The following is a 23,458-nucleotide window of genomic DNA, read 5'->3' on the forward strand; positions in this document are numbered from 1 at the left end:
GCATAGATTGATGTAACGTATTTTATTTCATACACGAGTAAAGCACATGTGTGCCTCATTGTTATCACTTAGACACCCTGACTCATGGTTTGTCAATTTCATTTTCTTACTTCGAGGTTAGATAATATCCTCACTTTAGGGAAGATGAAAATGAGAAGTAGGCATAATAAAATCCTTCTCCGCATTAACGTATAGAGTATTTTTAATAAATTTTAAAACACAAAGTCTTAAGTGGTCAGTCACTATAAGGGTTATTTCGCTAGTGTAATGAGGGTTACTTGGTCAGTGTTAAAGGGGTTACTTCGTTATTGTTATAGAGTTACCCGTTCAGTGTTATAAAGGTTACCCGGTCGGTATTACAGGGGTACTTAATTTATGTCTTAGGGGTTACTTTAAGTGGTCACACAGTGTGGCCGGGCGCACACAAGACGAGCTGTTTTTAAAATTATGTTATCAAATTCTGCCATACTCAAGCTCGAATTTGAAAAAATAGCAAGAATGAGGCAAGTTTGAACAACCAAAAATTCAAATAAATTAAGTTTAAACCGTTAAATCGAAAAAAAAAACCCTAATCTTTTCTAGTTGCTTGAAGATTGACAAAAATACCTCCACGTGAGTTGTTTTTTTGAAAGAAAATAAGTTCGTGTTCTTATTGACTGAACTCAACTGAACTGAAAATAATAGCCCTAAAACCCTCATGTGAGGCAAGCCACGAAGTGATGAACCAAAAAAAACCTTGATCGCTCTTAAAAAGCAAAAGAAGGAAAGAAAGAAAGAAAAAAAAAACCTTCATCTGTGCCTTGTATTAACAGCAACGAAACGGTCTGAAATTTCGTTAATTTCCCCGTGTTGGAACTCATGTAAGATTAGATCACCACATCTTCAAGCCTTTAAGACTTCACACCATCAATCGAACCTCAATTGGTCCGAAATTGATCGAAATCATCTTAAATACTTATTTATCCCTCGCTTTTCCTGAAAGCAATCACCACCTTCATCTGCAATCAATCTCGACCTCCATTGTTGATTCCCAAGATTTTCGTGCTGCAATTTCACTCTTCTTTCTGTAGAATTCGACATTTGATAGAATATAAAGCGTCGCAAATTAGGAATTTCATTATTTAATTCAAAATCGGAGAATTTTTGGCGCCTCATTTGATACGAAATTGATTGAATCAGAGAATCAGATTACAATTATGATGAATTGCAGTAGCGATGAAGATGAAGCTGAAGTAAACGAGGTATATGATTTTTGCGTTTTTTTTAGTTGATCATGTTTAATTTTGAAGAGGAATTACGCTAATTAAACCTAATTTTTGTTATCTGTATTTTCATGTGGTATATGAAGTTAGAGCGTTTTGATGATTTTACGCTTGCTTCTTCTTGGGAAAGGTATGTGCTTCTATAATTTTGTCTGATCATATTGTAATGATATTGTCCTGTATTTTGAAATTTGATCAACAATGTATAATTATGTGCTAAGTTTGAACTCTTTATATCAGGTTTATTTCAGAAATCGAAGCCGTATGTCGGCGTTGGATGGCTGATGGCCCCAAGAACTTGTTGGTATGCTTGTTTTTGAGATGATAAAGAATCTTTTAGGATTATTGACATATATGACAATGATTGATTATTATAGTTGAAGTAATGTGTTTTTCAATTTTGCTTACTAGTTACTAGTCACATTTTAATTGTTCTAGAATGAGTTCTTAGTAGACGATTTTCGTAACCTTGTTATGTTTGTTGTATACTCTATCTGAATCGCTGGATGTTCGATCTCACAGGAGAAGGGTGCTGTGCTTGTAGGAACTTCTAATGAACTGTATAAGACCAGTTGTGAGCTGAAATATGATAAGAAAAGCTACTGTATGGAGTATTACTTTAAAGAGAATAAAGAGAAGCGTAAAGGTATAATGGTGAATTGATTTCACTGTATATATAGTTTCTGATTGTTCCTTAGTTCCACTTACTTAATTTCTCCGTCAAGCTCTCTTTCTTTGAATAGGCAAAGTCACAAACTGGGACTCTACTTGGCACCATTTGCAGCTAGCATTTGGAGTAACTGAGTTTTTGGTAAGATTTGCTCTTGGAACGTTGGAAGACTAGCTTTGTAAGCAGATAAATTAATTTTTTTTTTAAAAAAAAAAAAAATTGAGTAAGGTTTTTTGAACAGGTAATTGCACCACAAAGTGCTAGCGGTGTAGTATTAAATTCCCCTGAGGCCAGCAAGCTTCTAAGTGCAGTTGCAATTGCTATGTCCAACTGTTGCAGGTACGAGTTGAGCTTGTTATAAATATATGATCAATTCTACTTAACTGTATAATAAGTTCAAATTCTAAATTAACTTACTTTGATATCAGTTATCTTGTAATTGTGTTTCTTTACCGGTGCCTCTTCTGTTTACCTTATTTACGAATAGTATGAGATATTTCTTGTATGTCATTTTCTATATACCTTCTATTGATTCATAAGCCTCTGTACTCCATAACTCAGTCTATGGCCAGCCTTTGTTCCTGTTCATGACCCTTCTCGAAAAGCGCATATCGGTATTCAAAATATGGGAACTGTGTTCACAAGAAGGTTTGAATCAGACTGCATCAAGAGTCAGGTTCCTGTGAAGCTCATGCATTTGGAAGGGTTGTATGAGCTGTTTGTGTCCAAATTTGTGAGCTCCTAATCTAGTGCATGGTTTACTGGAGATTATTTTCACCTTATATGCATGCAATTTTCAAAAACGATATCAAGACTATTACTAACATCTTTTAAATGCAAGGCCTTCTCAACACTGGATTTCACGATGTACAAAGTTCAATTTACAATGAAGCTCACCTACAGAACCCTTCCTTGTGATGATGATGATGATGATTATATGCGTGAAGCTGAAAACGCAGAATCTAGTGCTGGTGCCAAGGGTGAACTGGTTCAAAGATCACAATGGGATGATGATTGCCCTTGGAGTGAATGGTACTCTGCTGAAGACCCAGTAAAAGGTACTTTACTATTTTTATCTGTCTGAATTTTACTGTGGTACTCAGCAAAATAAGGAACATTGCCATGCTATTGTGAATTGGTCAGAGAACATAGAAAACCTTGTGGGTTCCCTATGTTTATCTTAATTTTCTCAGTGATGTATTTGATATCTGATTGTTGGGTTTGAGAGGTCTCAGACTTTCAAGCTTTGACGTATGTGTTTTGTTATATCCAATGATTTGATCAAAGGTTGAATATGAGTGTGATTGGATGATTATTATCGGATGGTGAAAAATTAATATAGTTGATAATTCCAAGATCTGCAATTTAATTAGGTATTTGAATATTGAACAGATTTGACTTCCATGGCTATGTATTATAACTGGCAATTGTCTTGATGAACTTGAATTAATGCAGGGTTTGAGTTGGTGACAATATGGTCAGATAGGACAGTTGAGAGCTCCCTTGAGATGGCTGAAATCGAAAATTCTTCACCTCATGAAGCTAAAATGTGGCATTTACTTCCAATTATTTTGGATATTACGTAAGCATTAAATTGAAGGATTACTTCTTTTTGCTTTTGAATTTATAATTTTCTGATATAAGTTGTAATACCTTGCCATGCTAACTTTGTGGCTTCTGCAAGTTTGAATCATGATTGCTTCCCATCTTTCTGTTCACCCTTTTAAAAGCCCCGGGGGGGGGGGGGGGGGTGGGAGGTGCTCAATCTCTTATAATTAGGTCCTAGTAATTCTGGATGGGTGATTGGTGATTTAAATGTGTAGTTATTTGGGCACATGAGATATCTGACTATTGAAATGACCCTGTTGCTGTTTCCCATTAAACTGTACGGAATTCTAGACACGTAGGAGGATGATACCTCCTAAAATTGAGTCAATTCTGGCAGTGTTGACACATTATATTTCTGTAAATGTTTCTTCTGCCTCCTGTTATTCTCTTACAATGTAACAGCATCATGGTTTTCTGCATTCACTCAGAAATGATGGTCAGAAAGTCAAAACAGTTGGATTTGCTTCACAACTATCTGTCTTGGTTGTTGCCTTAGAGATGTCATTTGAGGCTCAGTTTTTGGAAGATTTTGTGTCAGGTTTGAAAGGTTTCAGTGTATGTCTTGTCTTTCCTATTTGCTGCAATTACTTTTTAGTAGCTAGAGGCACAGTAATGGTGGTTGTATGATTTTCCTTGTTTAGCATTGATTGTTTTTATATTATTTTTGGGGAATTCTGGCAGTGGATTCCCGTGCAGAAAAACTAAGGTCTTCAGCATCCATTCCCCCACCAACTGTTGTTGCTCGTGTACTCAAAGAGCTGTTTCATGAGGGTACTCATCTTCATTTTTCTGTTCTCTTTCCAAGTCTATTTGAGCAGTCTTTTGGAGCTAATGTTTGTTGGATTGCTGCACAGCTTTCACTATTTTTTTTGTCATACTTTCGCTTTCTCATTGATGTTATTTAGTAAATTTACTATAAAGCAAAAATATAATATGGTGTATGTAATCTTTGACTACTGCCCATTGAGATAAAAAGTTGAAGGAACAAAACTTTATTGAGAAGGTAAAGAAAAAATAATAGTCAAATAGGTTGATATTATGATTGAGTGGCTTAATTTGTTGGCAAAATTTTAAAAGAACGCGTCCTGCTGCTACATTAGGGGAGGAAAGAAACAAACAAGAATAGCAAGCCTTCCTTACTCTTTGTTAATTAACTGGATCCTGCTGGTGAATTTGCTGGTGCTAGAGTGTCCTTGAGGGTTTAGTCTAGGAAGTATCGAATAGAGGGATCTTAGGAGTTTTGTGTCTGTTATCATTTTATGTGTCTAATGGAGTAATGGTTGGGGTGGTTGGGTGTCTCAAAGAAATTCATTAAGGTTGTTAGCTCATTATGGTTGGTTGGTGGGTTGGGGACACTGAAGTGCTATTTCTAGGTATGATATATTATCTTTGTTCTATGGAGTAGTATAGCTGTATAGGAGTTGATTTTTCTGAAATTTTTAGCTTTAGACACAGTCTTGATCATTATGCAGGGCTCTATCTTCTATCGAGTTAAGGTTTATATATATGTGGACTTCTATCAAAATTTTAGGGTAAGGAACTGAAAGTGTTGGGATGAGCTTGATGTTGTGGGTTAGGAGAGTAGTTTTTAGGTTTACAAGGAAGCCGAAGTATGCTATTGGAAAGTTTAAAGAATTGGAATGTCAAAGTCTTTTGTGATGTTTGGGTATTGACAGGAGTGATCTTAAGAAATGAAGGTTTAAGTTGGGTCTTTGGTTGGTGGTTGATGGGAGAAGAGGGGTGAATTTGTTACATAAAATTTGGTTCGTTGGTCAAGGGAGGAGAATGCTTTTGTCCAAGAACATGTGGTAAGTGGGAAAGTGTTAGTGGAGGGTTTTATTGGAATTTGACTTTTCAGCACTCGTTGTTCAAAGAGTGAATTCATTGTTATCAAAATTGCTGGAAAGCTGTTGCCAGTGCTGGGCACAGGAGTTTGTTTCAAAAGGTTTTTGTATTGTTCATTCTTTTGGTGAAGTTTTTGATGGGTAATGGTGCTAATGTTTGGTTTTGGAAAGGTCTTCAGCAAGAGAACATCCATTTTCAATTGTGTGTGTGTGTGTGTGTGTGTGGTGATACAACTTAGCCACAGCCGTTCTCCAACATTTAAAGAACAAACCCAAGGTAGAGTGTATCACACGTCTATCAACAATCGTAACTTATTCTTAAGATGGTGCTACACATAACAGGAATAGGATTGATTAGGTAGTTGGTATGTCACTTGGCTTTATCTTTCTTGCATGAATGCATGGACGCTAGATGTCCACTTAAGTGGCGGAAACTCTTGTAAAGCTGACCCCAAACTTAGCATGTAAAGCTGATAAAACTTGGTGTGGCTTAATACAATCTTTGATTGCTAAAGCCTTGGTTTAGATTTGATAGGTGTTTAATTTTGGGTCATTTACTTTCTGATAGTTGACATTCTTGACAATCTACAAGTTAATTTATTTGTGTTCACTGTTGCCAATTTTTTAGAAAATCTTGCAGGAGTTGATGCATTAGATCTTTCCAAAGGCGAGAACAAAAGTTCTCGAGCAATTAAAGGGGCACCAGCAGAGTCATTATTTGCACAGTTTTGCTTAAATTCTCTGTGGCTTGGTAACTGCAATATACGTGGTAATTCCAAACTGGGAATCTGGTGATTAAATATCAAAAACTTTATTGTGTCTCTTGTTTAACATTGATTTAAAAAAAAAAGAGGTAAATAACAGCAAAAGAAGAGAAAGGGAAAGACGAAAGAGTGATTACCCTTGGTTCTTTCAATGCCTTCTTTCTTTCTTCCTGAACTTTTCCTTTTTCCTGATGTCTGTTTAGCTATAGCCATGCTCTGGATTGAGTTTGTTCGAGAAGTTCGTTGGTGCTGGGAAGAATCGCAACCAATGCCGAGAATACCTGTCAATGATACCATTGATCTTTCCTCTTGCTTGATTCATCAGAAATTGCAGATGGTAAGCTTCACCAAGATCAAAATTTGTGGATTTTGTAAGAAGCTCTTTTGTGCACTTTTTTTTTTTTTTTGGTTTTGGTTTTGATATATTAATCTATACTATGCATGTAATTCTCATCACCCAGCTTGCGATGTGTATTGAAAAGAAGCGTGAGGCAAATGCAGAATTCTTTGATGCTACAGAAGACAAAGATGGTGTACCTAGCTACATTGAGGTGTTTATATTGTCTTGTTGCACCTCTTGAGCTACCCTGTCAATGTTATATGTTTGCTAACACACTGTCAATGGAACTGTAGGAGGATTTGCCATCCAAGCCAGAATCCACTAGAAAGATGGATAAGAAAACTCACAGGTTAGCTAGAATGTCTTTGAATTGCTCTTTGGATGTTCTCTGCACGAATGGTTTGTTTTTAAAACAAGCAACCCATTTCTGTATCATTTCAGAACACTTGTGCTCAATTCTTATTCTGGAATCTGGAATGAATTGCTACGATCCTTTAACTCCCTATTTTTTCTATCCATTTTCTTTAGTAGGAAAATTATTACAATTAAATCAACTTATAAAATTCATATTAATAGAGTTGAAATAATCTTGTTTACTCTAATGAGCTTATATTTTGCTTGGATATCTATATACTCAATTCCTTAAGGTGTTGTTTGGTTGACATGGGAAATGAGTTCCCATAGGAAATTTTTTATTTCATGGGAAGTAATTTCCCTTGTCCATTTCCTAGGAATTAACTTAAGTTTGTTTGGTTGATAATGTAGGAACTTAGATTTCCTAGGAATTTATTTCCTTTGTTTTATTAGTTAGCTTCATTATTCTTTTATTTAAGTTCATGTATTTTGAGAGAGAAAGAAAGAGACTAAATTATTAGTAATATGCAAGGAATCAGTATTTGAGGGAGGGGCACATTAGTCATAGCCTATTAGTAGTGTCTTGAGGAATAAGTTAGAGTTAGTTATGAGACTTTTTCTATAAATAGACCTCATTAGGAGGAGTAATTATCATGTTGAATATTGTTGAGGTTATGTCATTGGGAGAGAGTGAGCCTCTCGAAAGCTCATATTAGGAGAGAATCCACCAATCAAAAGTGGAATTATCCTTCTATTAGTGTAATTCGCCTATTATCAATATAATCATCATTGTTCTTCCCTAATTTCTGCCATATTTAGAGCTGTAATCTGGTCAGAAACCATGCTAATTCCTAGCATAATAATGATGTAAGTAGGTCCCACAATAATCATGGGAAATGTGACTTACCAAGGGGAGCTTGGTAAGTGAATGCCCATGTTTCATGGGAATTGAAAGTTCCCTTGGGAATTCCATTTCCCCCAATTTGATTAATTTGTGTCAACCAAACAACACATGCTATATGCATTTCCTAGGAAATAGAACTTCCCATGTTTTTTACCTCCACCCAAACAACACCTAAGTCTTGAATCTTTAAATCTGCATCCTCAACGAACCCATTCGCTTAGAGCGAAAATTTATTCTATGATCTTCATTGAATCAGAATGAATAAAAGGTTACTACCTCTAATCCTACCTCATTATGAATATACTTTTATATTCAATATAGTTCAAAGGGACCTTTTTGCTATCTCTTCGACCAGGTTTTTGGGAGTAAAGCTTCATTTGATATATACTTAGTTTAGAGTGTAACTCCTTTTAATATCAATTAAATTTGGGAATTCAACCTCTTTCTCAAATCCTTTTAAAAAACATTTGAGAGGTTAAAGTCCTCTCTCTCTTCCCTGTGATATGGGGTCCATAGGCTCTCTTGATATTGCATATCAAAGGCACTTTGATGTGTCTTATGAAACTATTCAAAAATGGTGGGTTCGTTGGAATCATAGAAAGAGGGATCATGTGAAAATTTGATGGCTGGTATGAATCGTATGATGCCAAAAAAAGGTGATTGATTCTTAATTTGCGAGGGTGTTGAGAGGAACTGATTTGAGAGAGTTATTGGATGAGTGGCCCAAAAGTGATTAGAATGGGCAATAATTGGTAGTGTTTTTGGGCAGGGGTATGACGCCTTTAATTTTGTTCCAGTTTGGCAGACATGTCATCCATGGTAGGAATTTCTGGTTGTACTTGGAAGCAGAGGGGGTAAGGGTGGTTTCTCTGCCGAGTGATCAACAGATGGGAGTGTTAACAGTTAACACTGCTGATTAGGGGATATAGGAAGGTTGCAGACCTTGCAGTTAGCTGATTAGATGACACTGGTCAGGATAAATATGATTATTGTTGATGGAATTGGGGTTGGGTGGTCTTTCATGGAAGTTATTCTATGGCTTAAGTATCCTCGTGCAAAAGAACAGAGAGTAATTCTGCATGATGTGGCACTTCAGTTTTAATAGAGGCGTTTCTGGTTCGTAAGGAGGACATGTTAGGCCATGCTTGAGGATGTGCATGAGAAGCGTGTGGCAGCAAGTGAGTTTATTTGACTGAGTGTGTTAATGACTTGATGTCAGACATTGGTGGTTTGGTACCTGTAGTTATTTGTTTTGACTTTTTTAAAGTATCTTTTTGTAAATGTTAGAACTGAAAACATATTGGTTACAAAATAAATAACTGTTGGGAAGGAATGCAGAAGGAAGAGACGGGATGATTTGAATGACACTCAAGAAGCAGTGAATGACCTTAATGCCCTTGATGTGGCATCTGATCGCATTAGACGAGGCTCAGCTGGTATTGCAGGATCAATGACGCTGTTAACTTCATGCCAAAAAATGCATGCTCCATTTACTCAGGTTTTCTGACTTGCCTATGTGCTTATACTGTGTTTCTTTACTTCTTATGTACAGTACATATTTTTGCAGTTGTTTGTTTTCGTCATGTTTTTTTTTATCTAGTCCGTAAAATATAATTTTTTAATCCTGTGTGAATTGGTGATAGGATGCACCACCAATGACCGAAGACATTCATGATGAACGGCTGAATGCTGTTGCAGCATTTGATGATTCATTTGTAAGTAATACTATTTTCTTCAACATACAATCACATACATTAAACCTTTTTGGTATTCAATGATTTCAGTAGTAGCAGCTGTAATTTTCATAATATTGACATTCAGTTATTTTCTATAGGCGTGTAATCAACTGGCCCCACATTGGTCATTTGAAAATGCGAATTTGAATGAATTTTCATAGTATGGGAATGAGAATGATTTTTCATAGTATGTTTGGAGTAATTTTAAGTGAAAAAAATTCAAGGGAATGGACTGTGTAATGGTTTTCAAGCTTTAATGTGGACTGTTGAATCTCCAGTTAATGGAACAGTCAATCTGTTATTTGCACAGAGACTTCAGTCATGAGCTTGGTGTGTGTGTGTGTGTGTGTGTGTGTGTGTGTTTTTGGAAAGGAGTTGGTGTATTTAGTCTTCTCTCTACCATTGCTAAAGATGTTTCCTATACTCTGGTTAAGGAACACACTGTAGTAGATTCACCAGATTTCTTCTTTGGACCAAGAGGACAGTATTTTGTACCTTTGTTTAGTGACTTTAGTCTCAAAGGTGGGCCATATATTTAAATCCCGGGAGAGGGAAAAGGGGGAGGGAGGGAGGGAGGGGGGGGGGGGGGGGGGTCCCTCTTTCCTTGTATATTGAGCTTATATGAAACCATATGTTGATGTGCCCATATTATCCCCTCCCCTTGATTCTTTCAGAAATGATGAATGTTTTTTTCCATTTGGATAACTGTTGAAGCTTTCATTACAATCTCCTTACAATTAAGCTGATGTGCTATAGGCCTACAACACACAGCAAAGCTTTGGTTATGAATATGAGCTGCAAATGATATATTAAAAGGATTGCTGATGTTATTGATAAGAGCATGTAAATCAATCTGTTATTTCCTCAGAGGAAACCCTTTCTATCAAATTTAAGATGCTTTGTAGAAGTTTTTATATAGTGAACGAGATTATCATGAACTCATCAAAGATTATGTGATTTTATTGCAGAGCTTTTCTGCCCAGTTAGAGAAAGAGATCTTATCATCTGGTAATGGTCTTTATAACTTATTTTTCCTGTGGAATTCTTTCACTATCACACTAATTGCGCGCGCGCGCACACACACACACACACAAACAATTTTTAACTGTGACTCCTTGGTTTACACATTCCATAGTCAGTCATCCTCCTATTGATGTAAGGATAGATGTTGCATGATTTGGGTCTCACATAATATGCAGTAAATATGATCACTCAAAGAACTTATTTTCTGCTATATTTTTAATGTCAAGGTATCAATTACAAAGTATGCAATACCCCTAAATAGCTCTGTTGTTGGAATATTCATGGCACCAATTAAGAACTCCATGATAATATGGTGCAATGCTGAACTTAATGATGACCTGGCTACCGTTTCTTTCAAAAGAAAAATGGTGCAATGCTGAAATTTGAATGATCTGTTTGTCTTGATTTTCTGCTATGTCATTTCTAAAGTGTGCAGCATCTTCCTCAAGTGGTACATTGCTGAAGTGTTCATAAGTCATATATCCTAGTCTAGCTAGAATAATTTGACTCATGTTTTTATTAAATGTTGCAAGTTCGTTATCTGTATTATATCCTACTAAAAGATTATAATAACTGTTATGTATCTCTATTAAGCAGACATGTCAGCTTTTAAAGCAGCGAATCCAGATGCTGTGTTTGAGGACTTTATTCGATGGCATTCACCAGGAGATTGGATAAATGATGACATTGATGGAAACAAAATATCAGGAACTCGATTGAGTAGCGATTGGCCTCCAAGGGGACGACTTTCAAAAAGAATGTCTGATCACGGGAATTTTTGGCGAAAACTTTGGAATGATGCACCTGCTTTGGCAGCTTATGAGCAGAAACCACTTTTGGACCCTAATCGAGAGGGAGAAAAGGTAATATACGTTTTTATATTCTTCCGTTTAATTTTATTTGAAGCCACTTTGTGGACTGTTAAAAATCTTTGGTATGTATGATGCATAAGAATTTCAATTTAGAAATAGAAGTGTATACAGAGCCCCGCTGCAGTTTTCTTGTTGCCATCGCATTATTGGTTTCAGATTTATATATAAATTGTACTTCCTCCATTTCTTTATAGTTGCAACACTTCCCTAAAATGGAAATGTCACAATAGTTGCAACACACTATAAAATGAAGGTTTTTATGGTGACTATTGTACTATTACCTTTATTTATTTAAAGGTCATTGCCCACTTGATTATACTACTAACAACCTCTTAACTCCATTTTAAGTGTATTATATCATGTGAGGTCCGTGTTTCTTAAATATCGTGATAAAGTGTGTGTTGTAACTATAAAGAAACGGATGAAGTATTACTTTTACCCTTTCTAGATATTTACCCGATATTGAATAAAATTGTTGACATTGTGGTAGATTCTTCATTACCTGGAGACATTGCGACCACATCAACTGCTTGAGCAGATGGTTTGTACAGCATTCAGAGCATCAGCTGACACCTTAAACCAGGCAAGTTTTGGTGACTTGAATCAGATGAAGAGCAAACTCGATCAATTTTACCTCACCATGGCATCTATGCTCAGGCCTCTGCAAGGTACTTCTGAAATATTTTATTTTTCTTCCTTGTGTTTTCAGAATTGGAAATCATTCCTAAATTTCTTGGCATGCAGCAAATCAACTATCTCAGGACAGTGACATTTTTGAAGATCTTAAAAGGTTGTGCGTCATATTTGAGCACGTAGAGAGATTGACAGTGCTGGCAGTTTCCCTCTATCGAAAGTTCATTCTTACACCACGGCTTTTCAATGCAATATTTAGTGATTACTATAACTTTTACCTTCCCAGAATGGGTAAAAGTGAAGTGGAAGTCGACTTTCACAAGGTAAATTTTGACAAGAGCTTGCATATAATCTGAAACTTTGGTTTAGCAGACTAGCAGTAACTTGCTTTCATGCCTTGGACACAGTCACTTTTAAATCTTAATTCAGGCCTCTAGTTTAGCTTGCTATCCATTTGGTACATATGATGTCTGCTACAAGGTCTTGATGATATGGTATTGACTAGTGAATTTAGTTTTAACATGAGATGTTCCATGCCCTTGTCCATGATAAATGCGTTATCTCCCAGTATAATATTTTTCTTGATTAAATTTTGTCATATATTGCATCTAATAGAGGTAGCAATGGTTGTTGATTAGAATCATTTAAGAAAAATTACTCAAATTAGTTGCATGGCATCATATTACTTCGTTGATTTTCTAGCAGAAGGGTTGTGAAAACTGTGGAACTTTTCCTACTGATTACCGTGGTTATGAGAAACAAACTCATTGTGATCTAAAATTGCTGTACTTCTCTTCAGGAGTTTGACCAAAGACAGCAAGTATGGATTGATGAAAGAAATGCCGTGGCAGATCTATTTGTACCACCTACCTCTAACCAGTCATGGAGAAAAGTGCTAAGCATGGGGAATCTTCTTAACGGCCATGAACCTGTGCTTAGAGAAATTATGTTTGCAATGTGTGATGATATTAATGACCACCATTATGCAACCCATAATCCTCTAGGTCCTCAACAAGGTATTGAAACTTATCGTATGTACATAGAAGGAACCTCAAATGATTTAGGTGTTTCTCTCTCGGTTGTTTCATGTGATTAATTCTTTCTGTAAGTATTCTGTAGAACAGTTGTGTAACTTATGTTAGCAGTCTTAGCATGATAGCACCCCCTTAATTTATATGTGCTCATGAACGATTGAGAAACTAGTTCTGTAGCTGTTCTCGCAAGAGAATGCATATACGTAGGATATCCTGTAAGAGTGGTAAAATTAGCTTTGAAGCTATTGATCTGCTTTGATGATGTATGATACATTGCAGAGATCTATAATGACTAATGAGAATACCTGCATAAATTTACTTGCATTGGAATTTCAATCTAGCTATATACATCATATGTGATTGATATGCGTTGTACCAGCTAGTCCCTCACATCGTCACAAGCTCTGATCTCGAAAAGTCGACAGCAATCTGTTGGTTTCGGACTTTCGGTGATATATGTGGTGCTGATACAAGGAATGAGTTATCAAACATGTACAAAAACACTATTAGTAGCAACTTTCTACAAGTAGAATGGTTTTCGTATATTGCAAAGCCAACAATAATAGCAGTTTACCTACATTACTTATTAGTAGTCAATAATCATTACTGCTATTCCTGTTAGCAGTTTTGAACTTGTCCTCTGCTTCCTTCCATCCAAGCAGTTGATAGCATTCTTGAAAATAAGTTCTTTACAATACAGAGTAGTATTTATGAAGAAGGAAGCACATTGTGGTCTCGAGTATATGATAGGAGTATACGAATTAATAAGTTTGCAAAGCTAATAGATCCATAGTCACTGAATTTTTGCATTGTTTGAACACTGTATCAAGTGTATTAATTCATTTGGGTAGGATGACTCAAATGACAAGACATGAAAGTGAATAAAGAGACAAGAAAGTATCCTAGCCATTTACGTCAAGTAGTAGGGTATAATTAAGAGTTCATATCTACCATCATGCAACATTAAATTCTAGCTACTAGACGATTGGCGAACATTGACAAATTTCCCTTATCATGGCTCCATCACTTTTGCTTCTTCGTAAAAGATTTATCTTTTTATGATATTTAATTGAAAATTCATACATAATACGAAATTATGAAGTATAATTATATTTATTTATCTTTTCATCTTTTTACTTACTCCTTATTAGCAATAATATGAAAGCAAGCTTATTAATTAAAAGAACACCATTAGAGAATACTCCTTCAAATAAGTGTTTTGCGATCAAATAACAAAATATAAAAAGCATGGTATATATTGTGTTTGCACCTTCAGCTCCTCAACCACCTCATTGTCTTTTTCATGATATTCTTGATGCTTCAACAACCTTTGCTTGCAATCACCTTATAAGTAGTCATTCAAAAATGAATTAGATCCTCATAGTAAGCACTTTCCAAAAGATACCAAAAATCACATCACAAAATAGTTATAAAAAAAAAAAAAACAAAACAAAACACCTAGAAGATCGACGACATCAATCAGATGTATGCATGGCCAATACAAATTAAATACATTAACCCTAATTGGGTAATTAATTGGACAATGCAGTTGTTTAGAATTGTAGATCATCTCAAGGATGATGGAAATTGGAGGGAAGGAGAGAAATAAATGATAATGTTTGTAGTAGATTGGATCTAATACTTCGAATTGTATAAAATAATAATTACCTGGCCTTGAAACACTTTGTATGTACTCCGTATGTCTTTCATGTGTATACACTCCGTATATATATGTTTTGGTGACAAATCGAGTATAAATAAGAAATACAAATTCGATAATTTGAATTGAAGATTAGATTAAATATAGTCAAATGGGCGTATGGTATTGACATGTAAGCATGATCGAGTGATACTTTACAATAAAAAGGGTTGTGAAATGTATTATTGTATTAACCAATAGAGCTCAAGTCCTTGGTGTATTTGCTTGATAATGCATATTCTTTTACTCCATGCATGTTTGATTTCAATACTTGAAGATGAATTATTAACGTTATTAATAGTGAGCGGGTTAGCTAGACAAGGTGGAGCTTGATTAAATATTTAAATAATATGTAGATCATTTATATAATGAATTTAGTTATCATCAATTATACTCAATGATTATATAATCGTGAGGATGAAATGGACACACATTTTTGTCTTGATTTTGGGGTTTAAGAAGCTAAAATTTGCAATCTGATAAGAAGCATTGGATGCTCGTTCTTTATACGTACAAATCATGCATATAAATATTATAAAAAGACAAAGGAAAATTGTTGTTTTACTTTATAATTATTCTAGGAATTGAATGATACATCCTACGACCATACCATGCACTAATTGTATAGATTAACAATAATTTGAAACAACTTGATTACTAGTCTTACTTATAAGATATATAAATAGGCTATTGGCTACCTTTTAATTCATATATAGGCCCCCATTGAAATGAGAAAAAAAAAAAAAAAATGGTGGTCCCTAGTGACATTATAGGATCAAATTAGGATTTTTTTCTAAAAAAAAAAAACATAGAAGGAAGAAATTGCTATCGAGTAAGTGCACTGATTTTAATTGATACAAAGTACTTCATTTTATAATTACTTAAATATAGTTGGTGAGAGTGAGGGATAGCTTAAGTGGTTAAAGTTTCCCTCCCGGTTTCAGGGATCGATTCTCATCCCCGCCCTCGTGGCTCTCTTAGCACCAAAAAAGAAAAAAGAAAAAAAAAAACTTAAATATAGTTGGCTGTAGCAATTAGTTGTTAATTGATTGTTTTATATGGTATAAACAATTGATTGTATTATAATAATATTTATGCGTAAAATTGTGTTAATAACTTCTCCTTATTAAATTATATAAAGAATAAAATAACTAGTAGTGGCAATATAGATACTATCATAAATTTTTTTATAACTCATAGTAAAAGTAGTAGATTGAATTTGGTTGTCAAGGAAAAAAAAAAAAAAAAAGGTATTAGATTAAACAATATTATATTAAGAAAATATTTGATTGTACAACTACATTTATGTAATTTATTCGTGTTATTCTGTATTTTTCGCGTGATAATAAAAAGTACAAAATAAAACGCAACTTTCTTACTATAATTAAATTAAACAACAACAAAAAGACACTTGTCATATAATGTGGTTGAGGGCTCTATTTCTCAATTAAGTGTAGATAGCAAATTCTTTTGAAAGAGGGAAAATTACTATAACCATTCAAAATTTGGCCATGAGATACCAAATCAAGTAAAAAGGACAATAAGTTAATAATAAGTTGATTCAGCATCAAAAGGACTATAGTGGAGGATAGAAAGAAAAGTTTATAACTAATGATGGTGATAGGCGCGCGTCGTTATGCCTAATTGCCTACGATAAGAAAAACTTAGCTTTTCGAAATCAGAATCATATCAACAACAAAGATCCCGAAACATATAATTTGATGTTTTTTAATTGATGATAAGTATTTTATAATTTTATTAATGTATATACATAGGTCTAAGCTGTTTAAGTTAATGTCTTAATGTGAAAATTAAAAAGTTTGAATGCATTACAAGCTTAATAAAAGTTTCATCCTAAAACCATTAGATGATCAGAAGATTTATTTCTTATTAAAAAAAAAAAGTTTTGATATTTATTGTTTGTCAATTTTAAGTATTTATAATTGTCGATGCACATATCTTTAACAATAATAATATTATTCGCTACTTATCACTTACTAATTTAAAATACTTACTAATTTAAAATTATATACTCCGTACAATATTGTTACTGAATTCAAACGCTACTACAAGGTCTACAACTACAATAATTAACAATTCCTAAATAGTTAGATTTTGTATGGAGAACTAGACATCACATCCAAAGAACAAAGTGCAAAAGAACTCAAACAATTTTTTGACCTTAGTTTCAAGACATTAATGAGAGGAGGTCCCTTAAAATAAATTGAAATTTCACCCTATTTTACCATGGACCAATGGTGATGTGCCACGTGGACAATCTAGTCAAACTCAAAATGAAAACCACATGAATGAAGCCAATAAATATCACGAGTACAACATATAGTGCCTTGCATGTACAAATTATACGGCCATTCTTTTTCTGGCCTATATTTTGCGCACAATATCGAAAGTCTCGGAGGGTTCCCAATCACCCATTCTTTTCCTTTGACTATAACCTTCTTACTAGCTGGTCCATCTTTTTAATTTGTGTTTATTAGTTTTACAATCGTTGTTTCCTTATTAATTTTACATATCACTTTATTAGGAATTGGAGAGAAACGTGTTTATCAAGGGAAAACGTTAAATACACAATGACCTAAGCAATGATAATAGAAGGTTCAAATTATTGGACACACGAGAGTAAAAGAAATTGACAGCTCTAACATAAGTTTACATTTTCCCATCACTACTTTTATTAGCTCGCTCATTTTGTGCATCTATAATTCTATATACATGGGTAAAAGTGTAATTTCAGTATAGACCGACGCAATCGATATATCAAATATATGATCACCTGGCAAAATAAAGGTTGGGCTGAATTGGAAACCCCCTCTAATGCTTGCATCAATCCACTGATCAAATTAGTGTAATTGTCCTAATGGACTTATCAAGAGAGGGGAGTGGGAGACTATTTAATGGGCATTTTGGTCATTCTATTGGGCTATTTAAAGAATAAAGATACAATGGGAAAACCAAACACATACTTATAGTCTTGCAGCCCTTATGCCCTATTTATTTTATCCTTTGCCCAATTTATAATAAGCACAATAGGTTAAAGTTCTTATTTTTTTTTTTTTATCAAACTTCTATAATAAAATAAAACGATAAGCAAGCTTCCGTATAACAATTTTTCATGCTTAAATTAGGATGTTAAGGGAAGTAGAACATAGATTAGTTGATCTAGAAATAAAGAGCAAAATTAGAAAGAGGTTGTTTTATAAAGAAGACAATAGTCATATTCCATAAAGCATTACTCCTCCTTTTCTTCGAATTGTTATGGTTGGAATAATCCCTATTTCATTTGAATATTTATATTGTACATAAACTTTGTCTTTGAATCTATGGTTACAAATTAATATATACGTATAATTAAGTGGGATCTTAATAGGTTTATCTTGTTGATTAGTTAGCATATATTGACTAATTATAAATTTTGTGTGTTACTTTCATATTTCAATATTAGAGATATTAAATCGTTAATGCTCAGATGCATGTATGTTAAGAATTATTTGTGCTAAAAGCAAATGGAAACAACTTAAAAAATAGAGGGAGTATAATCTCCATTCGTTTGAGATATTGTATTACAATACACGGTTTTAGAAAGAATAAAATATAGTGTGTTACATATAAAGTTGGATTGAGCTAATAAAGCGTAAATAAATAATTACCATGTACTTCATAGAAAGCGTACATCTTGTCAAAAAAAAAAAAAAAAAATAGAAAGCGTACATAATGAACTCAAAGAAATTTGAATAAAATTGAAAAGCATAACCAACATACAATGATATCACTGATCACTTCCAATTTATCATTGCTGGAAAATGAAAAAGAATAATTGTATATGGTCGATCAGCCTGTAAAAGCAACCATAAATTACAAGTAATAATCTAGTAATAATGCTACGTCAGACATATAATCTAGTATTGATGTTCTTCTAGATTAAATAGTGTAGACATTTCAAAAAATAAATAAAATAGTGGAGAAATAAAAACTTAGTGGTTGGAGGCTGGGGGAGGCATTTTTGGACTTGCATCAGATTGGGACAACTTGCCATACAATATCATATAACAAATAATATGTTGACACATCAGCTTTGATAGTGGGTCCAAAAATATAATTGGCAAAACAAGTAAATTCTACACTTCTTTAAACTCAATCAATAGAAATTATAGCTAGGAATCAAATAGTATTAATACCTTGAATTCTAAATTATACAAGTACTTTAGTACTTATACATTGATTAGAGGATTCTTAATAAGTTATCATCTTATTTTGATACTTATCCTATGAAATATAGAATTAGAACTTGCGAATTTTGATGTTTTGAGGCATTGTTACAATAATGTACAAATTTTTGGAGCATAAGAATTACAAATTTACAATAGATTGTGTGTTAAATTTTGTTTTTTTCTACTTTTTGTTTGATAGCCTGGCCTAATAAAAGTTTGCTTCGTTGTTGAAGGGAATTCTTTTTGATTGGATACATGACCATACATCATATGGAGTACAATGAGGTAGAAATTACAAAATTTCCTACATTGGTTGATCCAAGAAGCCAATATAATAATCCTTTAATATTACTAATGAAAAAAAGGTTTAGTTTGATTATTAAAAGGTAATAAATGTGTTTGAAGTTTTTGTTGATTTGTTGAAGGACATCTAATCTAATTCACCGTATAAGACATACAACTATTGATTTGATGAATAAATTAATTCTACATATAATTCAAACATACTAATTTCTACAATAAATATATATGCTACGGTATTAGAGTTCTCACACATCTTGAATAAAGCTAAAGCCAATGATTGACATATGATTTTCTCTAACTATCCACACAAGTAAACAAGAAAATTCTCACGGCTTATAAGCATCACATGCATTTCAAAAAATACAACCACATTTCACATTTACACAATTTATGCATTTATCATGTAAACATGATTGAAGTATTGAGGGTCTGTTCTCATTGACTGAACTCAGCTGAACTGAACTGAAATGAATATTTTATAAGAGAAGGAAATTAGGAGCTGAACTAAACTGAACTGAACTGAAATGAATATTTTATAAGAGAAGGAAATTAGGAGCTGAAGTGAACTGAACTGAGCTGAACTGAATTTCAACGTAAGAGAACAGACCCTAAGTTACGATTGAGATGCAAAAGACATAGTAAGTATAGGATATAAGTCACGATTGATTTATGTGTAAATGGTATGAGTTTGAACCAAATTTAACTCAAAAAAGCATGATAATCTGATCAACTCGCCACAACCCACTACAACCTCTATTCTCAACCACCTTCCTACACTATCACTAAAAACAACCATGTAAATTAAAGTCCCAACTTGCTACACTTACACAAACACCTATTGACACCCCCTTATTTCCACAAGACAAAGTGATGACAATCACCCCTCTAAGTTATTAGCCATTAGACCCTTACCTTATCTAACAAATCAAAATACATTCCTTAATCTAGTAAAATTTCATATAAAAAGACAATGAATAAATTAAAACTCACTCACAAGACTCAAAATTGTCACAAAAATAAATTGATGTTATTTTTTATTTTTTTTTAAAAAAAAAATTTCAAAAAAAAAAAAAATTCGAAAAAAAAAAAAAGGGAGGTGCAGAGTATAGGTTTGTCCCTTCTAGAGGGGGCCAAAGCCACGTGATGATTTATAAGCTCACCCTTCATCCCACCCCTCTCTCTTTCTTCTTCTTTCCTTCACCTTCCCCACCTCCCTCTCTTTCTCTCAAATTCCTCCCTTTTTTTTTCGATTTTATTTTTTTCTTACCTCTTTTAATTTTATTTTAAAATTATAATTAAATTAAATTAAATTAAATATTAATTTTCTTTTTTGTTCCTCACAAGAGTCTTGATAGTGGCTTCCATCTCTTTTAGGGATTGGTTCTTTCTTTCTCTCTCCGGAGCCAACGACATACTACTACTTAGCTTCGTCTTATTCATTCATCTTTTCTCCCTTTTCACGTCCCATCACTTATAAATCCTCCCACAAAAAAAAAAAAAAAAAAAAACCCCAATTTCGCAAATATTAAAAATCATTAGAAATCAATCATTATTTATACATAGATCATATTATTATGGATACTTCTGGGGGTGGAACATCCGAAACCGGAGGCGGCGGTGGTGGTGGTGGCGAAGGATCATCATCAGGACAAAGAGGCGAACTCACTCATGGTTCATCTAGTGGCGGCGGCGGCGGTGGTGATGATGGGTCTCAATTAGTGGTATCGACTACGACTTCAACGACAACGGCAGCACCACCAAGCAGGTACGAGTCGCAAAAAAGACGAGACTGGAATACTTTCTTACAATATTTGAGAAACCACAAACCTCCTCTATCATTGTCTAGGTGCAGTGGAGCACATGTAATAGAATTTCTCAAATATTTGGACCAATTTGGTAAGACTAAGGTACACATCACTGGTTGCCCTTATTTCGGTCACCCTAATCCACCCGCCCCGTGCGCTTGCCCTCTTAAGCAGGCTTGGGGGAGCCTTGACGCTCTTATCGGCCGTCTTCGTGCTGCTTACGAAGAAAATGGTGGCCGACCTGAATCCAACCCGTTTGGTGCACGCGCTGTAAGGATTTATCTTCGGGAGGTAAGGGAGAGCCAGGCTAAAGCCCGTGGTATCCCTTACGAAAAGAAGAAGCGGAAACGTAGTGCTTCTTCTTCTAGTACTACCTCCACTTCTGCTCCCACCGCCACTACTCTATCTACAACAGTGGATGCTGCTGCGAGTAGTGGAGTCCTCGAGACTGGTGGGTCCCGGGATGGTGGTAGCGGAAGTGGAGATGCCGGTGGTGGTGCTAGTACTGCTGGTGTAGGTCCTCCTACAACTACTACCTAATTTTTATATATATATATATATATATATATATATATATAATTATTTATAATTTGACTTTATTATCAAGGATCAATTATTGTCCAACGCTGGAGGATTAAATTGTGATTATATATTATGTGAAAGCAAGCATAATATTATTTTTCTAATCCAATCTCGTATATTAATTAATTTATTTATTATTGTATATACTTATTATTATTTGATGATCAACCATTGTTGTAGAAGATGAAGTTCCATCAAAATTCAAACATATGATCATCTTATTCTCCAGGTAACAAGTCATGTTCACTTAATAACTTGTATTATCGGGGTTTTCTTTTATTTATTACGAGTACTGTATTATTTATGGGGTTAATTAATTTAATCAAGCAGGTGTTTTCTAATCAATTTCTTACTGTATATACTATGTTAAACAACAAGTTTTGCAATATTATTTAATTAAGCAGTGATTTAAGGCAAGTAATGGTTAAAATAAAGAGTAATTAGGTGCCGTCAAGAAACCCAAATCATTCCATTAATTCTTTAAATTACTGCTATTAGTATGTTATTAACTGAGTCATTAAGCTCTATTTGATCATTAGACAAAGAAATTCTCTCACATTTTGCAGCTTTTGTCGTCGTGAGTGCCTGGTAAGTCTTATCAATTTACCATAAATAAACATGATAATTATACAATTATTTCCTAACTTGTTATTTTTCTTGTTATGTCAATCAATATAAAATGTACTGCTGTTACACAGAGTATATACCAATTACATCTCCGTATTTGTCTTCTTTCTTGTATTTTATTCTCAAAACCAATAATTCAACTTTCATACGAGTACTGCATATAAAAAAAATTCCCTATGTTGCTAGATTCATTTTTTTGAATTTTATTTTATATTATTACGAAGTACTCCATATCTTTTATTTAATTTAATTTCCGGTCATAGATGATCTCGGAAACAGTGGCGGATCCAGGATTCTAAGTCAGGGGTAGCACACTAAACACTAGAGAGAGAAAAAAACCCAATATAGTACCGAATAACTTGAAACTCAAATTAAATTTACGATAATTTAACACATTTAGTTAAATGATAAATCAGGTTCATTTTTTAAATTATTCCTTGTGTTATTGTAAAAAGTAACCATTTAATTTATGTATCTACTTTGCCTAAATTGCAATGAATTTATTTCATGGATAAATTATATACTGAATAGTGCATATTAGATATCCCTCCGTTTTTAAATACTTGTTTCGTTTTTTCATGGGCGGAGTTTTAAGAGAAATTGAAAAAAAAATAATAAATCAAGGAAATTAGTAAAATATGATTTAGGTTGGGTCCACTAGGTCAGATAAATAAATAAAATGTTGTATAAGCTTTCCAAATAAGAAAATTGAGCAAGTATTTAAAAACGGCCGAAAAAGAAAAGTGAAGCAAGTATTTAAAAATGAATAAAGTATCAAAATAAAGATGGGAGGGGATTCGAACACTAACCCCCCGCTAGAATAAGGAACATCTATCTTAGACCTTTGTTACCACTGAAGCAAGATAACACTATCTTATATAAAAGGTAATGTTTAACAAATATACAAAATACCAAACTGGAGGCTTTTTACACAACAGAATAATTTTTTTTTTTTTTTTTTAAAATCTGGGGGTAGCACGTGTCCCCCCAGGTTCCAACGTAGGTCCGCCAGTGCTCGGAAATGCAATGCAATAATAGAATTATTGTATACAACTAGTAGAAATTAAATTGAGGGGATTTATTGTTTTTTTTTTTTTTTTTATTTATTTATTGTTTTAATGTACTAGTATATATACGTTTGGTACAAGGTAATTAATACGAATATACCC

General features: G+C 33.9%; 1 protein-coding gene and 1 pseudogene across 3 annotated transcripts; both read left to right on the forward strand.

The window, feature by feature from the left end:
* The first annotated feature begins 735 nt into the window (after positions 1-735).
* LOC145617772 (uncharacterized) lies at positions 736-13,355 on the forward strand. Of its 3 annotated transcripts, none has more exons than XM_081672522.1 (22): positions 736-1,241; positions 1,349-1,392; positions 1,503-1,566; positions 1,785-1,908; positions 2,006-2,073; positions 2,174-2,271; positions 2,494-2,665; positions 2,774-2,990; positions 3,388-3,514; positions 3,969-4,078; positions 4,222-4,311; positions 6,013-6,153; positions 6,352-6,485; positions 6,610-6,699; positions 6,782-6,837; positions 9,085-9,244; positions 9,390-9,461; positions 10,451-10,490; positions 11,103-11,368; positions 11,868-12,045; positions 12,122-12,333; positions 12,810-13,355. In XM_081672522.1, the coding sequence occupies exons 1-22, from the start codon at positions 1,197-1,199 to the stop codon at positions 13,104-13,106; spliced, it is 2,805 nt and encodes a 934-aa protein (XP_081528648.1). In that variant the 5' UTR covers positions 736-1,196; the 3' UTR covers positions 13,107-13,355. The 3 variants fall into 3 exon arrangements, with proteins under 3 accessions (XP_081528648.1, XP_081528649.1, XP_081528650.1); XM_081672523.1 differs by having other exon boundaries at positions 6,025-6,153; XM_081672524.1 differs by having other exon boundaries at positions 1,353-1,392.
* Positions 13,356-20,517: 7,162 nt separating this feature from the next.
* LOC145617871 (protein LIGHT-DEPENDENT SHORT HYPOCOTYLS 5 pseudogene) lies at positions 20,518-21,766 on the forward strand (annotated as a pseudogene).
* The last annotated feature ends 1,692 nt before the right edge of the window (positions 21,767-23,458 follow it).

The sequence above is a fragment of the Chenopodium album genome, chromosome 26, assembly GCF_948465745.1.
Source record: "Chenopodium album chromosome 26, dcCheAlbu1.1, whole genome shotgun sequence".
NCBI lineage: Eukaryota > Viridiplantae > Streptophyta > Magnoliopsida > Caryophyllales > Amaranthaceae > Chenopodium > Chenopodium album.

What these genes read in the sequence shown, in the direction of transcription:
- LOC145617772 (XM_081672522.1), top strand. Translation starts at nt 1,197, where the DNA reads ATGATGAATTGCAGTAGCGATGAAGATGAAGCTGAAGTAAACGAG. An exon ending in CCAATTATTTTGGATATTAC is followed by an intron (nt 3,515 to 3,968) that starts GTAAGCATTAAA and finishes GCATTCACTCAG; the next exon opens with AAATGATGGTCAGAAAGTCA. An exon ending in ATGGATAAGAAAACTCACAG is followed by an intron (nt 6,838 to 9,084) that starts GTTAGCTAGAAT and finishes GAAGGAATGCAG; the next exon opens with AAGGAAGAGACGGGATGATT.